Source organism: Eptesicus fuscus, chromosome 12, assembly GCF_027574615.1.
Source record: "Eptesicus fuscus isolate TK198812 chromosome 12, DD_ASM_mEF_20220401, whole genome shotgun sequence".
Lineage (NCBI taxonomy): Eukaryota > Metazoa > Chordata > Mammalia > Chiroptera > Vespertilionidae > Eptesicus > Eptesicus fuscus.
The window spans coordinates 81109323-81123112 of record NC_072484.1 but is presented as its reverse complement, the minus strand read 5'-3'; the positions used below and the strand labels follow the sequence as shown (position 1 = coordinate 81123112).

General features: G+C 41.8%; 1 protein-coding gene across 1 annotated transcript in view; it reads left to right on the top strand.

Annotated features, from left to right (window-relative positions):
• PSTPIP2 (proline-serine-threonine phosphatase interacting protein 2) overlaps positions 1-13790 on the top strand; it is a 71331-nt gene that overhangs the window by 40838 nt on the left and 16703 nt on the right. The window contains exons 4-6 of the mRNA XM_054723603.1: positions 5259-5336; positions 8942-8976; positions 11672-11778. Coding sequence (XP_054579578.1) covers positions 5259-5336; positions 8942-8976; positions 11672-11778 — 220 coding nt within the window. The remainder of the gene's footprint in view (positions 1-5258; positions 5337-8941; positions 8977-11671; positions 11779-13790) is intronic.

Here is a 13790-nt window from a genome sequence, read left to right as displayed (position 1 = left end):
TTTGAGGAAGAATCTGCTGCCATCAGTTCAGAGTGTCAGATATGTACACATGCCCGAGTGTGGGGACTTGAGGCCCCTGAGCGAGTGGCCTGCCTGGCCTTTGGGTTCCTTTGCTGGTGGTGTGCTTACCAGAAGGAGGCTGCTGTGACCGAGGAGAGAGCGTGGGCTCCCCCATTACATCCTGTTCAGGGATAATTTATGTGGAGAAGTGCAGTCCTCTTCTGGCTTGGGGGGTCTACCATTTCCTCTTGCTCTGTGAGGTGTGGGGTGCTTATAGGACCTGGGACTTGGTCTGCTGAGTCTGGGCCATAGGCTGATGTTGCTGAAACATCTTCCAAGGCTCTTGGGCATCGTTTTACTGAGCTGCTGTCAATTTCATGTGGAACCCTAGCATATTCGTGTGGACTAGAGGCAACACACACACAGAGACAGGAGCAAAGGTAGCAGCAATCTGTCATATATATATTACTTATTATTTTAAAGTATATTTTTATTGATTTTAGAGAGGAAGGGAGAGGGAGAGAGAGAATCAAACCATGACCTCCTGGTTCATAGGTCAATGCCTAACCACTTAGCAACACCAGCCAATAAACTACTGTTTATTATTTTGAGTTCATCAAGTGTGATACACATACATGTATCAAGTATTATTTTTAAATATATTTTTATTGATTTCAGAGAGGAAGGGAGAGGGAGAGAGAGATATAAACATCAATGATGAGAAGGAATCATTGACCCGCTGCCTCCTGCACACCCCCCACTGGGGACCAAGCCCACAACCCGGGCGTGTGCCCTTGGCTGGAATCGAACCTGGGACCCCTGAGTCCATAGGCCAACGCTCTATCCACTGAGCCAAACCAGCCAGGGCTCAAGTATTTTTTTTTTTTTTATATGTGGCTAAATATGTCCTGTATCCAAGTTTTGTGACACCCCGCCCCCTCCTGCCAAAATGTCAAAGTCCTGCTGTGGACTGCTCTGGCATTTCTGGCAGCTCAACCTTGGTTATACCCAGATGGATTTCAGTCAACCCATTTACACTCATTTGTGGGCAGACAGAACAATCACCTAAATGCAAAGCATAGTGTCAGATGCTGCTCTGGAGTGGGCAAGCATGCTGCCTTTCTTGCATCTGTATGGCCGATGCCTGGGTCATGTCTCAGTATGTGCTCTGTAGCTGATCTGTACCCAGTAAGTCCTGGATGACTTATTGTAACACAGCAAGTAAGTAACAAAACAGAGTAACAAACAATCCATCAGTAAATTGTAAAATTTCCCAGTTTACCCTTATAACCAGCTGGAAAGGCATAATGATGACATGGATGATGAGCACCACATGGCAGTCTGAGCAGTTCTATACTAACAACCACATGTGGAGTGTTTGCTATGTGCTGTGCTGGGAGATTTGTCTCAGAATCTCTATTACTGTAACACTGAGGTTTATACATGTCTGTGAAATATTCTCCTTTGCCCGACTGGCATAGCTCAGTGGTTGAGCATGGACCTATAAACCAGGAGGTCACAGTTCGATTCCCGGTTGGGGCACATGCCCGGGTTGTGGGCTCCATCCCCAGTGTGGGGTGTGCAGGAGGTAGCCGATCAATGATTCTCTCTCATTATTGATTTTTTTGTGTGTGTCTTTCTCTCCCTTCCTCTCTGAAATCAATAAAAATATATTATTTTAAAAAAGAAATAGTCTTCTTTGACACACACCAACTGCATGAGGTATTATTGTTTCCACTGTCTTTGCATGAAAGTGTAACTTTAAAAAAGTATGTATAACTTTATTGATTTGAGTCATCAAATGTGATACACATATGTTTACAAAATTTTTATGATTTGTAGCTAAACATGTCCTGACCGGGAATCGAACTGTGACCTCTTGGGTCATAGGTTGATGCTCAACCACTGAGCCACACTGGCCAGGCAAAAGTGTAACTTTTTAAATTAAGTTAGTAAGTCATTTACCATGGGAACTTAGAAAGTGACAGAATCCCAGAGGCATCTTACACACAGACCCTATGTTTATGATTCATCAACTCTGGGCAGAAGGCAGGCGACTTTCTGGGAAGATGGCTTGTTCCTCGCACAGAGACCTTCTCTATCTGCCTTTTTGTTTTGTTTTGTTTCATATATTCTCACCCATGACACCACTCTCCATTCCAGCAGGCAGGTTTATTAGCGAGCATGCTTTGGATATCTCTGCCTCTACATCTTTACTCCATTATTTCCCACCTTGAATATCCTCCTTTGTTCTCTGTGCTTGAGTAAATTCTCCCCATCCTTCAAAATCCAGGTCAAATCTTCTCCTCCTCCTCCTCCTCCTCCTCCTCCTCCTCCTCCTCCTCCTCCTCCTCCTCCTCTTTCTCCTCCTCCTCTTTCTCCTCCTTCTCTTCCTCCTTCTTCTCTTTAAAGGAAGCATTCTACATAGCACTCCAGTCTGAGGTCTTCTACTGGTTACCAATTAAAATGAATCTATCTTATCACTGGTAGCCCAAATCCATAGACTCTCTGCCCCCGTGAGCCCCTCATGGGGCCATACATTACAGACAGAACTCCTGATATGGGTAGGAAATAAGAAATAGAAAATCGAGGATAATTATATTGCAGAGAGTAGGAGTGACTAAATGAGATTATATTAATAGCTGTCATCTATTGAAGATGTACTCAATACAAGCCAGCTACCATGTATTTTGCATATATTAGGTTATTCAATTATCATAATAACCTTGTTTGGCAAGTTTTATCATCCTTATTTTACAATTGAAAAAACTGAGGTTCAGAGAAGTTATGTAACCTGCCTAAGGTTAGATACGTAATTAGGGATAGATCTGGTTTCAAACCTAGGAAAGTTGGCCTCTGGAATCTGTGTTGTTAACCACTTCAGTGTGTCTAGTATAGTATCTGATACACAACAAGTGGTGGGTAAATGGTACCCACTTCCAATACCATTATGTTAATCCTAGAAGGTAGGTAGGGTATACATCATTAGCTCCATTTTACAGATGAGAAATCTGAGGATCAATGGGGGTTTAAATGACTTGTCCAAGATTATAAAAGCACTAAGTAGTAGAGCCAGGACTTCTGTTAACTCCATGTATAATGGTTTTTCCACTCTACTTAATGGCCTCCTATGATGACTGGCTATATTTTTCTGAAAGGGGTTTCTCCAGGAACTTGGTGGCCAGGTCAGGGCTCTTAATTGTGTATTGCAACACAATACTGAGGAGGGAGGAGGGAAGCGTGTTTGTGGAACCCCTTTATGCATGGAATCCTGCACCACTTGTAGGTTAGCAGCTGCACCTATGGACTGGGGGATCCCCAGCCTGAGTGCCTTGGGACTCTGCTCTTCCCATGAGCTCCTGTACCAGTACATATCCTGATTCTTTTCTTTTTTTTAAATATATTTTTATTGATTTTAGAGAGAGAGGAAGGGAGAGGGAGAGAGAGATAGAAACATCAATGAGAAAGAAACACCATGGATCAGCTGCCTCCTGGACGCTCCTTACTGGGGATCGAGCCTGCAACCTCGGCATGTGCCCTGACCAGGAAGCAAACTGGTGACCTTTTGGTACACAGGATGCTCAACCAACTGAGCCACACCAGTTGGGCCCATGGTTCTTTCCTAGGGAGGGGTCGACCTGCCCTGGATACAGCTCTTATTCTGGGTTCCTCACTATCTTTCAGGATGGGCTTAAGAATAACAGATTGCCAGGGTGGCAATAACAGATTCCCTTAGACAATAGTACCCTGTGGTCAAGTTACAGTCAAGCCATAATGTATTGTATGAGTTTCTAGAGCTGCCATAACAAATTGCCACAAACTGGGAATTGACTCTCTCATAGTTCTTGAGGTCAGAAGTTCAAAATCAAGATGTCTGCTGGCCTGATGGTGTGGCTCAGTGGTTGAGCGTTTACCTATGAACCAGGAGGTCATGGTTTGATTTCTGGTCGAGGCACATGCCCAGGTTGTGGGCTCGATCCCCAGTGTGGGGCATGCAGGAGGCAGCCGATCAATAATTCTCTCTCATCATTGATATTTCTATCTCTCTCCCTCTCCCTTCCTCTCTGAAATCAATAAAAGTATATTTTTAAAAAAAGATGTCTGCAGGATCATGCTCTCATGAAGGCTTAAGGAGAGAATCTGTTCCATGTTTTTTTCTTAGTTTCCAGTGTTGCTGGCAATCCTTGGTCTTCCTTGATTTGCAGCTGCTAACTCCAGTCTCTTCTTCTATCCTCAGAGGGCATTCTTCTCCTGTGTCTTCATATCATCTTATATGGACGCTAGTCTCATTGGATCAAGGGTCCATCCTCCTCTACTGTAAACTCAACTGATTATATCTGCAATGACCCACTTTTCAAATAAAGTTATACTGGGGGTTATACAACTTCAGCATTTTTGGGAGGGAGAAGGATACAATCCAATTCATAACATGTACCCAATAGAATGTGCTGGAAGCTGAGGGAAGTAGAGTACTGGGATGAAAGCCCAGATACCCAGGTCTTTTAATCCCGGCTTCCCACTGGGGAGCGGTGGTATTAATCAAGGGCTTAGACCAGTGATGGGCAACCTTTTGAGCTTGGTGTGTCAAACTTCGCCAAAAAACTGAGCATAACTCGGGTAGTGTGTCACTTTGAGGAAAAAACATTATTTCGCAAATGTTTCATCCTCAGGAGCAGCAAATGTTTCATCCTCGGCATGCGGCCGCCTCAGCGGCTGCGTGTCATCAGAAATGGCTACGCGTGTCAGTGCTGACACGCGTGTCATAGGTTCGCCATCACTGGCCTAGACCTTTCTCTCTGTCAGTTTCCTCCTCTGTAAAATGAAAGGGTTGTGGTTGATATTCTGTAAAATCCCCTCTGGATCTAACAATATGGTTCTTCTCAAGGTATTTATACTTCGGTCAAGGTGCTGTGATTGGCATATACAGTAAAAATGATGGCAATAGCTCTTATGCCACTAAAAACCCCCAAATATTTACATATCCTTGGATCATAGTTTTGACATTTTAATCTGTGCCGGTTGGAGGCCATGCTTGGTTTTGTTGTAATGTTTATGTCAGGGACTTCTAGCCAGAGAAGACCACCTTAGAGATAAAGGCCTCTGGTCTTTTATAATTCTTCCCTGTTACATAGAGGGAATTTTGTATTTTAGAGAGTGGTATTTTGTCTGAGCTACTCTCAAAGGTGCAGTTTTGCCTTCAAGGGGCCTGAGAGTCAGCCCTGAGGAGGACTTATAACCCTCTCTTCTGTTCCACTTAGGGCATCAATTGAAGAGAGATATGGCAAAGATCTGCTCAGCCTCTCTAGGAAGAAGCCATGTGGACAGTCTGAGATCAAGTAGGTGCCACACTTCTTTCTGGTTTCCAGGTTGGCTTATACTGCCGAGCCCCGTCACTTCAGAAGAAAGAGCTGGCCAGGAGGGCGAAGTGTCTTGGATAATGACAATTTTTAATTTATTTAATTTCAGTTGTGAAGAATTTGGAAAAATAGAAGGTTAAAGTGAACTATGAAGCTACAATTCATTATTAATATTTTCTAAGTTTCCCTTGAAGTCCTTTTCTATGTATACTTTTCATAGGTGGGGTTACATTATATATAATTTTATACTAGAAATTTAATAGAGAGGGTTACACACACACACACACCCATGCATGCATGCCTGTATACACATACATAGTTTGTGATAGCTACAAGAGACCGTTTTTACACCATTTGTAGTTCTCACCACCAATGTGAGATTTCTGTACTACAGTTATTTATTCTTCCATCAGTCCTGGCTTCATGGGCAGTCAGTCAAACAGGAACCGATACTTAGAAAGGCTTCACAACCAGCTTAATGCTCTTTGCTGTCACCATTGAAATTCTTTTTTTAAAAATATATTTTTATTGATTTTTTACAGAGAGGAAGGGAGAGGGATAGAGAGCTAGAAACATCAATGAGAGAGAAACATCGATCAGCTGCCTCTTGCACACCCCCTACCGGGGATGTGCCCGCAACCAATGTACATGCCCTTTGACCGGAATCGAACCTGGGACCTTTCAGTCCGCAGGCCGACGCTCTATCCACTGAGCCAAACCGGTTTCGGCTGAAATTCTTAATAGTGTATAAACAAGGGTCCCAGATTTTCATTTTGCAGCAAACCTCACACATTTTGTGGCCAGTTCTTTGCATATGGAAATGTCTAGATTTTTTCTCCAAAATAAGAATGTTGTTGGTGGGTGTGGGTGGGGGGTCGGGAGAACTAGTTCAGACTTTGCAGGCCTCTGCAGACCCAATCACGTTACATACTGACCTGCGTGCTGCTTTGCTGTGCTATGTACAGCTGCGAAGAGGTCTGTGTCCTCTCAGAAGTCTGGATGGGGGCAGTCATGATATTGTCATTCCTCTTCTCTTGCTTCTAAAATACATGTACACACACATGCACACATGCACTCCCAGACTGCAAAGTACTAGATTAGTGAAAATGACAAAAATGTTGGGAGATAGGTAAAATATTTATGGTTGTATAAGCCTAAATTTTTTTTTACCCACAGACATAGGACATTAGTACAAACATTTTTTTTTAACTTAATGATTATTTTTTATTTTTGATGTTGTAAATGAAAAATTTAAAAACACACTCAACTCTGACTGGTGTGGCTTAATTGGTTGAGCGTAGTTCTGTGCAACAAAAGGTCACCAGTTTGATTCCCGGTCAGGACACATACCCAGGTTATGGGTTTGATCCTGGTTATGGTGTGTGTGTGGGAGGCAACTGATTGATATTTCTCTCTCACATTAATGTTTCTCTCTCTCTCTCTCTCTCTCTCTCTCTCTCTCTCTCTCTCTCTCTCTCTCTCGCTTTCTCTCTTTCTCTCTTTCCCTTCCTCGATCTCTAAAAAAATCAATTAAAATGTATTAAAATAAAAAATAAAATAAAAACACATTAAAAGGAAAAAGACAAACATAAGAAACCCATCACCTAGATTTCATAATTATCCACATTTGCCATATTTTGTTAATATAATTTTGTGACTTTAAATTTAATCCTTGAACAGCTATTTCTCAAAATATACTTAGTTCCTTTTAATTATCAATCAGTCGTGTTTAGAGATGAGACTCTTAAGTTCTAGCATTGGTCATGTCACAGAGATGTCCCTGCTTCTAGGGACAGATTTTAAAAGCATGAGTTCATATTAATATTTCCAATTCCAATTTCACTTTACAGGGTTTTACTTAGCTTCCTTAATTTTACATTCATTTCCTCTTAAATGGGAAATCTTACTTCCTGACAATATTAGCATAATTATTTGCTTTATTTGATAATATATATCAAAACTTTTCAAAATAATATCACTATTGTTACTAACAAGAAAACTTGTGACCCTGGCTGGTTTGGCTCAGTGGATGGAGCGTCGGCCTGTGGACTGAAGGGTCCCGGGTTCGGTTCCGGTCAGGGGCCTGGGTTGTGGGCTTGATCCCCAGTAGGGGGCGTGCAGGAGGCAGCCAGTCAATGATTGTCTCTCATCATTGATGTTTCTATCTCTCTCTTCCTCTCTGAAATCAATAAAAATATTTAAAAAAAAGAAAACTTGTGAAAAAAGTTCACCATTTTCTTGCAGTTCCTTTTGATCTCAGGCTATGTTTCACTAAGAATCCTGTGTTCTAAAGTCACTTAAAATTGTATTTTCTCTGTGTGATTATGTAACCAATTTTATATTAAGTTCATTTCAGTTTGTTTTAAAATTTAAGGATTCTTTTCTTTTCCCTATTTTTTTTAGTTTTATTTTTTGAATATGTAAAATATTTACATGTTCACAGGTCAAAACCATGTAGACTTAGGCAAGTTGCACTGTTATTCCAGCAGGGTTTAGATACTTTAAAGGAAGATTAGTGGGTCAGCTAACACCCCACCTCTTAAAAAACAACCAACAACATTTATTTATAAAATATATAAGTTGTTTGGCAAAATATCCAAAACCTTTTGAGGTGATGTGATGGGTAATAGCTACATTCTCTCACATAGTTCTTGGAAAATATATTTAGCGTAATGAGTCTGATCCAAAATAGTGTTTCTTATATTGTTACACAGTTGACTGGAACCTGAGTAAATTCATAGAGAGACTCTGGCCCCGTTCTCTTCTGTTCTGTGAGAAAAGCCAGTTGGTTCCCTTTATGAGTATATACCTCAGAGAGGAACACCCAGCAGGATATGAGAATTGGGGACCTCGCTGCCAGGTTGAAGTGAAAGGCCATTTAGGTGACTTATGTTTTTGTCACCTCCAGGATTATCTTTAGGAAGGTGCCCTATGAGAGTGAGTGACTTTGCTTATCCTAGAGCTAGGTAGGATTTGTCACCTCATTGGCTACACTGAGGGCCTCTGGCCTCTGATGGGCCTAGTTAGGGTTTAAGGCCAAAGTGCTTGTCAAAAGGGTGGTAGAGCCCTGGCCGTTGTTGCTAAGTGGTTAGAGCATCTGCCCATACATCGAAGGGTCTTGGGTTAGATTCCCGGTCAAGGGCATGTACTTGGGTTGTAGGCTCAATCCCTGGCCCAGGTCCAGGAAGCAACCAATCGATGTGTCTCTCTCACATGAATCTTTTTCTATCTCTCTCTCTCTCTCTCTCTCCCTCCTCTCCTCTCTCCCTTCCACTCTCTCTAAAAATCAATGGGGAAAAATATTCTTAGGTGAGGATTAACAAAGGGAAAAAAAAAGTTGGTAAACTATTTCCTTGTGGCACAGTAATGAAGAACAGCAGGGAGAAGAGGAGATGACATTGCCAGGCTGCCACCCCCAAAGTTAGGTTCCACCCCCCTGAAGTCTTGATCTTTTGCTGTCCGCTTAAGCTTGGGGGCTAAGATGAGTCTAGAACTGTGGGCCGAGAGGTACAGGCAGTGGCATTAGAAGGAGGTTGTACAGCCAATTTCCAGAACTTGAAATGATATATGTACTTGTTTTGTAGCACCCTGAAGCGGGCCCTTGAAGTCTTCAAGCAGCGTAAGTGATTCTTTAAAAACCTATTTACTGTCCTTGGCAAGCTCTGTCTGTCATCAAACGTGGGCTTTCATCTGAACAGGAATCCCACATTGGGTGGCAAAAATGAAAGCAACTCCTAAGGTGAGAAATAGCTCTGCAGAGTTGACATGAGCTGGAGAACCTTCCACACCTGCCTGTCGGGCTGCGCATTTGACTTCCTTACAGAAGTGGTTCTCACACTTGAAGTCCAGGTTGAGGCCCTGGCATTTGGTCGTCAAGGGGTCCTGTCCAGTTCTAGTATTCCCCAGGCCCGTTACTCAGAAGCTCCTTTCGAGGCTTTCTGTTCTTCAGAATATTTGGTGCTTCCAAACTGAGGAGTTTAACCAAGGCACGGTGTGTACATGTGCCCAAAGTGTTTCTGTAGCCAGTTGAGTGGTTCTAGAGCTTGGTAAGGTTAACCAAATAAATATTGATCTTAACTTTTCCATAGGTGTCCTCTTCCCTCTTTAACTCATCAATGAATGCATTTCTCAAGATGTGGACAGTGTCTTCATGTTTCTTGCATGCCCACAAGGCCAACCATGGTTAGCCCAGGGGGACTGCAGCATAGGCTGGGTCTCCTAAGCATATTTATTTGCTGTTATTGTACTTGTTTTCTTTTTTCCCAACAAGTAGCTTCATTTTATTATTAAAAATATATATTTATATTAAAAATTCAAACAAGACAACTAACTGTGAACAAGATAGCGAACACCCAAGTATTCAGTTCTTAGTACTAAGCAGTTACAGGAGAATATGCCTCCAACCTTTTTATGCCATACACACAGTTATATTTGTATCTATTCATGTAAATAAATAGGATCACACCATGGCAATGCATCAATATCTATGGGGTGCAGCTGGTTTGGCTCAGTGGATAGAGCATCGGCCTGAGGATTGAAGGGTCCCAGGTTTGATTCCGGCCAAGGGCACATGCCCGGTTTGCGGGCTCTATCTCACCCCCCCCCCCAGTAGGGGGCATGCAGGAGGCAGCCAATCAATGATTCTCTCTCATTGATGTTTCTCTCTCTTCCTCTCCTTCCTCTCCGAAATCAATAAAAATATATTTTTTTAAAAAAGAAACTTTACCAAAATCTATGGGGTGGCACATAGGTTTCTAAATTGCTTTTTAAATGAAAAATATCAATTTTTAATCATACTAGCAGTTTGGTATATATCTTTCTAGACTTTTGTCTATTCATTTACAGCTCTCAGTCTCTCTCTCCCTCTCTCTAATTGCAGACATACACACATGTACAGACATACATGAGATTATACTATGCATACTCTCTATAATTTAGTTTTTCAGTTGATAGTATAGCATAGACATCTTTCCATTTCAGTTCATGTGGATCTGCCTCATTCTTTTACATTAAAATTTTTTTGATCCTACAAAATGCCAAATTTCTTCCAGAAAGGTTATATTGATTTTTCCCCCCTCCAGCAGTGCTGTTTTCCCCCAGGTTCTCCAATACCGCAAATTTTAATGCTTAAAAATTTTGGCAAACTGAAAGGTAAAAAATTATGCTTCTATGTTTTATTTAATTTATTATTATTTTTAATCCTCACCTGAGGATATGTTTTTATTGATTTGGGAGAGAGAGAGAAAGGAAGAGGGAGAGAGGGGAGAGAAGGAGAGAGAAAGAGAGGGAGAGGGGGATAGAGGGGGGAGAGAGAGAAAGAGAGAGAGAGAGAGAGAGAGAGAGAGAGAGAGAGAAACATCGATCGATTGCCTCCTGCATGTGCCCTAATCAGGGATCGAACCTGTAACCCTTTGGTGCACAGTATGACGCTCCAACCAACTGAGCCACACTGGCCAGGGCTATTTCAATGTTTTAGAATTTTGCATTTTTGTGTTAAGGCTGAATATATTTTCTAATGTTTATAGGCCATTGAGCTGATCTTTTTTTTATATTTCAAGTTCTTTAACCAACTTTTTATACTGGAATATATATATTTCTTTTGTTTTGTGAATACTTTTAATATAGTTATTTACTTTTTGTTATACAAATTGCAAATACCTTTTTTTGTCATGTATCTTTTAACCTTGTTCAAGTTATCTTGACACACACAAATTAAAAACAAATATTTTTAGATCAGATCTCTTAGTCTTTCTAGCTTATGTGCCATACTTCAATTTGTTTTCATAGAACAAGTAAGATTAACATTTTAATTTTTCTGTTGTAGAGGTAAGCCATGCTTATTGCAAAGGTTTTAAGTAGAAACCAAGGGGGAAAAATCAACAATAACCTTTCTCTCCAGAGATAACTCTTGGTAGCCAAAATTTTGGTGTATGACTTTCTTAAAAATGCTCAGGCACATGAGATGTTAGAGATCCTTAGAGCTCACCTACTGAAAACTAAGGATGGGATTTGAAATTGTAGTGGGTTTAGGAATGTCTCTTAGCATGTAAGCTCCATGAACTTCTCCCTGGTCCTGGACATACTGTACGTTAGTAACAGCTAGTGGTAAAAGGCTAAGCTAAAGACCTGCCAGCCTTGATCTTGGTGGTCAGGGCAATGCTGGGCACATGGATGGTCTCAATAAATATTGGTGACCAAGTGTAGTCAGTTAATTTAGCCACTTGCTTCAGTATTTTGTATATAATTTTTAAGTGTGTACAGTTTTGCATATTATATGTCTACCTTGTTTATTATTTTTAAAAATTCTTTTGCAGAAGTAGACAATGTGGCACAATGTCACATTCAGCTTGCACAGACTCTAAGAGAAGAGGCCAGGAAGCTAGAAGAATTCAGGGAAAAGCAAAAGCTACAACGGAAAAAGGTCGGGCTTGCATATGTGTTAAGATGTTGCCTTTCTTATGGCAGAATACTCCAGGCTTGCTTGTTCATTCAACTCCTTGGCTCGGCTCCCACGCTCGTGTAATCATGCTCTTCTTTTAACCTATGGGATTATTTATTGGCAAACTATGTGGAGACTCATGGTTCTGTGCCCACTTACCCCCCAGGCCACTTCTTTTTATAATTTTTGCTAGATTTGGGGGTCCAGCCTGCTTTCCTCCTCTTCTCATATCTGCTGCCACTATTTAAATTCTGACTGGAAAGGGGAACCCCCTCTTTCGTCAGTAGAGTCTAGCATAGCCAAGTTGGAGGGCTTCTAGACCACACTCCTCTTCCTGGACAAGGCAATAAAGGGAGGGTAAGAGGTAGAGGAGACTCACTCCTTGGAGACCAGAATGTAGTCCAAACTTCCTGTTTTACAAGTTGGGTAACTGAGGCCCTGGGGAATCTGAGTTCTTCTTGTCTTCAAAGCCAATGTGCATAAGCTCTTTTTCATTAAGATTTACTCTGGCCAACTACCCATAAGGAGACGGGAGTGAGCAAGTTAATAAAACTGGCAAATATTTGGGAAGTTATAAAGATCAAGTGTTACTTATACTAGACCAGCCACTATTCTGACTCCTTTCTATTTTTTTAAAGGTTTTTAAAACTGATTTTTAGAGAGCGAGGAAGGGAGAGAGAGAGAGAGAGCGAGCGAGAGAGAGAGAGAGAGAGCGAGAGAGAAGAGAGAGAGAGAGAGAGACATCTATGTGAGAGTGTAACAGTGATCGGCTGTTTCCTGCACAGCCCCCACTGGGATTGAGCCTGACCCTCCCTTCTGTTTAATTCCTAAAACATTGCTTTGCCTCTATTGTCATTTTGTGAGAAGCTCTTACAGCTGTGCCTTTTACTGGACAGGAAGGCTGGAAACTATCATTTAAGGAATACCATATTAAACACTTCCACACAAATGTAGGCTTCAGGTACCAGGTTTCAGGGGTCTCTCTGGCCCAAAGTGTTTTTCAGAGCAGAAATAATATGTATATTATACCCACTATTGGATGGGCAAACTTTTTTTGGCTGATATTACCAGTCCTGCCCACCTCTCTAGAGGAATTGCAAACTTTAAGAAGCAAAATGCCTTAGACCAGTGGTCGACAAACTGTGGCTCGCGAGCCACATGCGACATTTTGGCCCCTTGAGTGTGGCTCTTCCACAAAATCCCACGTGCGGGCGCGCATGTACAGTGCGATTGAAACCTCGTGGCCCATGCGCAGAAGTCGGTTTTCGGCTCTCAAAAGAAATTTCAATCGTTGTACTGTTGATATTGGGCTCTGTTGACTAATGAGTTTGCCGACCACTGCCTTAGACAACCAAGGTCCATGCACACGTGATTTCCACTAAGAGGAGAGGAGGGTCATTCTTTCTCATCTTTTAGGTGCCCTGGGTAGCCCTCGTCATTTCGGAGAAAGTTTTGTTAATTTTGCAAGGCTTCCGAAACTTCCCCTCCTAACAAGTCACTGAGAAAATTCTCAGAGCTAGAAGCCCACATTCTGAAATCTGTTAGGCAACAGAGCAGCCGGCGTTCAGCCTACCATTGTCATCCAAGTTCCCTATACACCCTAGTGTGCTCTCTACAGCAGGACAATGCCTCCTTCCCAGCTTTCTGGGAGAAGTCCCAAGATGATTAATACATTTGTGTACACGTGTATCACAATGAACTCTGGGTTGTACCAACTTCCGTATATAAATACTTTTAAAAAAATTTCAAACATTGGGGGAAAAAAATGCCATTGCTAACTTCTCATTTCTACTGTTCACACCCTGCACACTTTGGTTTTTCACTTCTTGGAAATGAAGCCATTTCCACTTATCAAGGAAAGCCATCAGTTGGGTTCTTTTGTTAAACTGGGGCAGGGAGGTGCATGTAGAATGGCCAGAAGTCTATGGTGTACTTACTTATACAACTATCCGAGGGTGGTGAACACTATGGGCGTGGTCACCGTCCCCTCACTG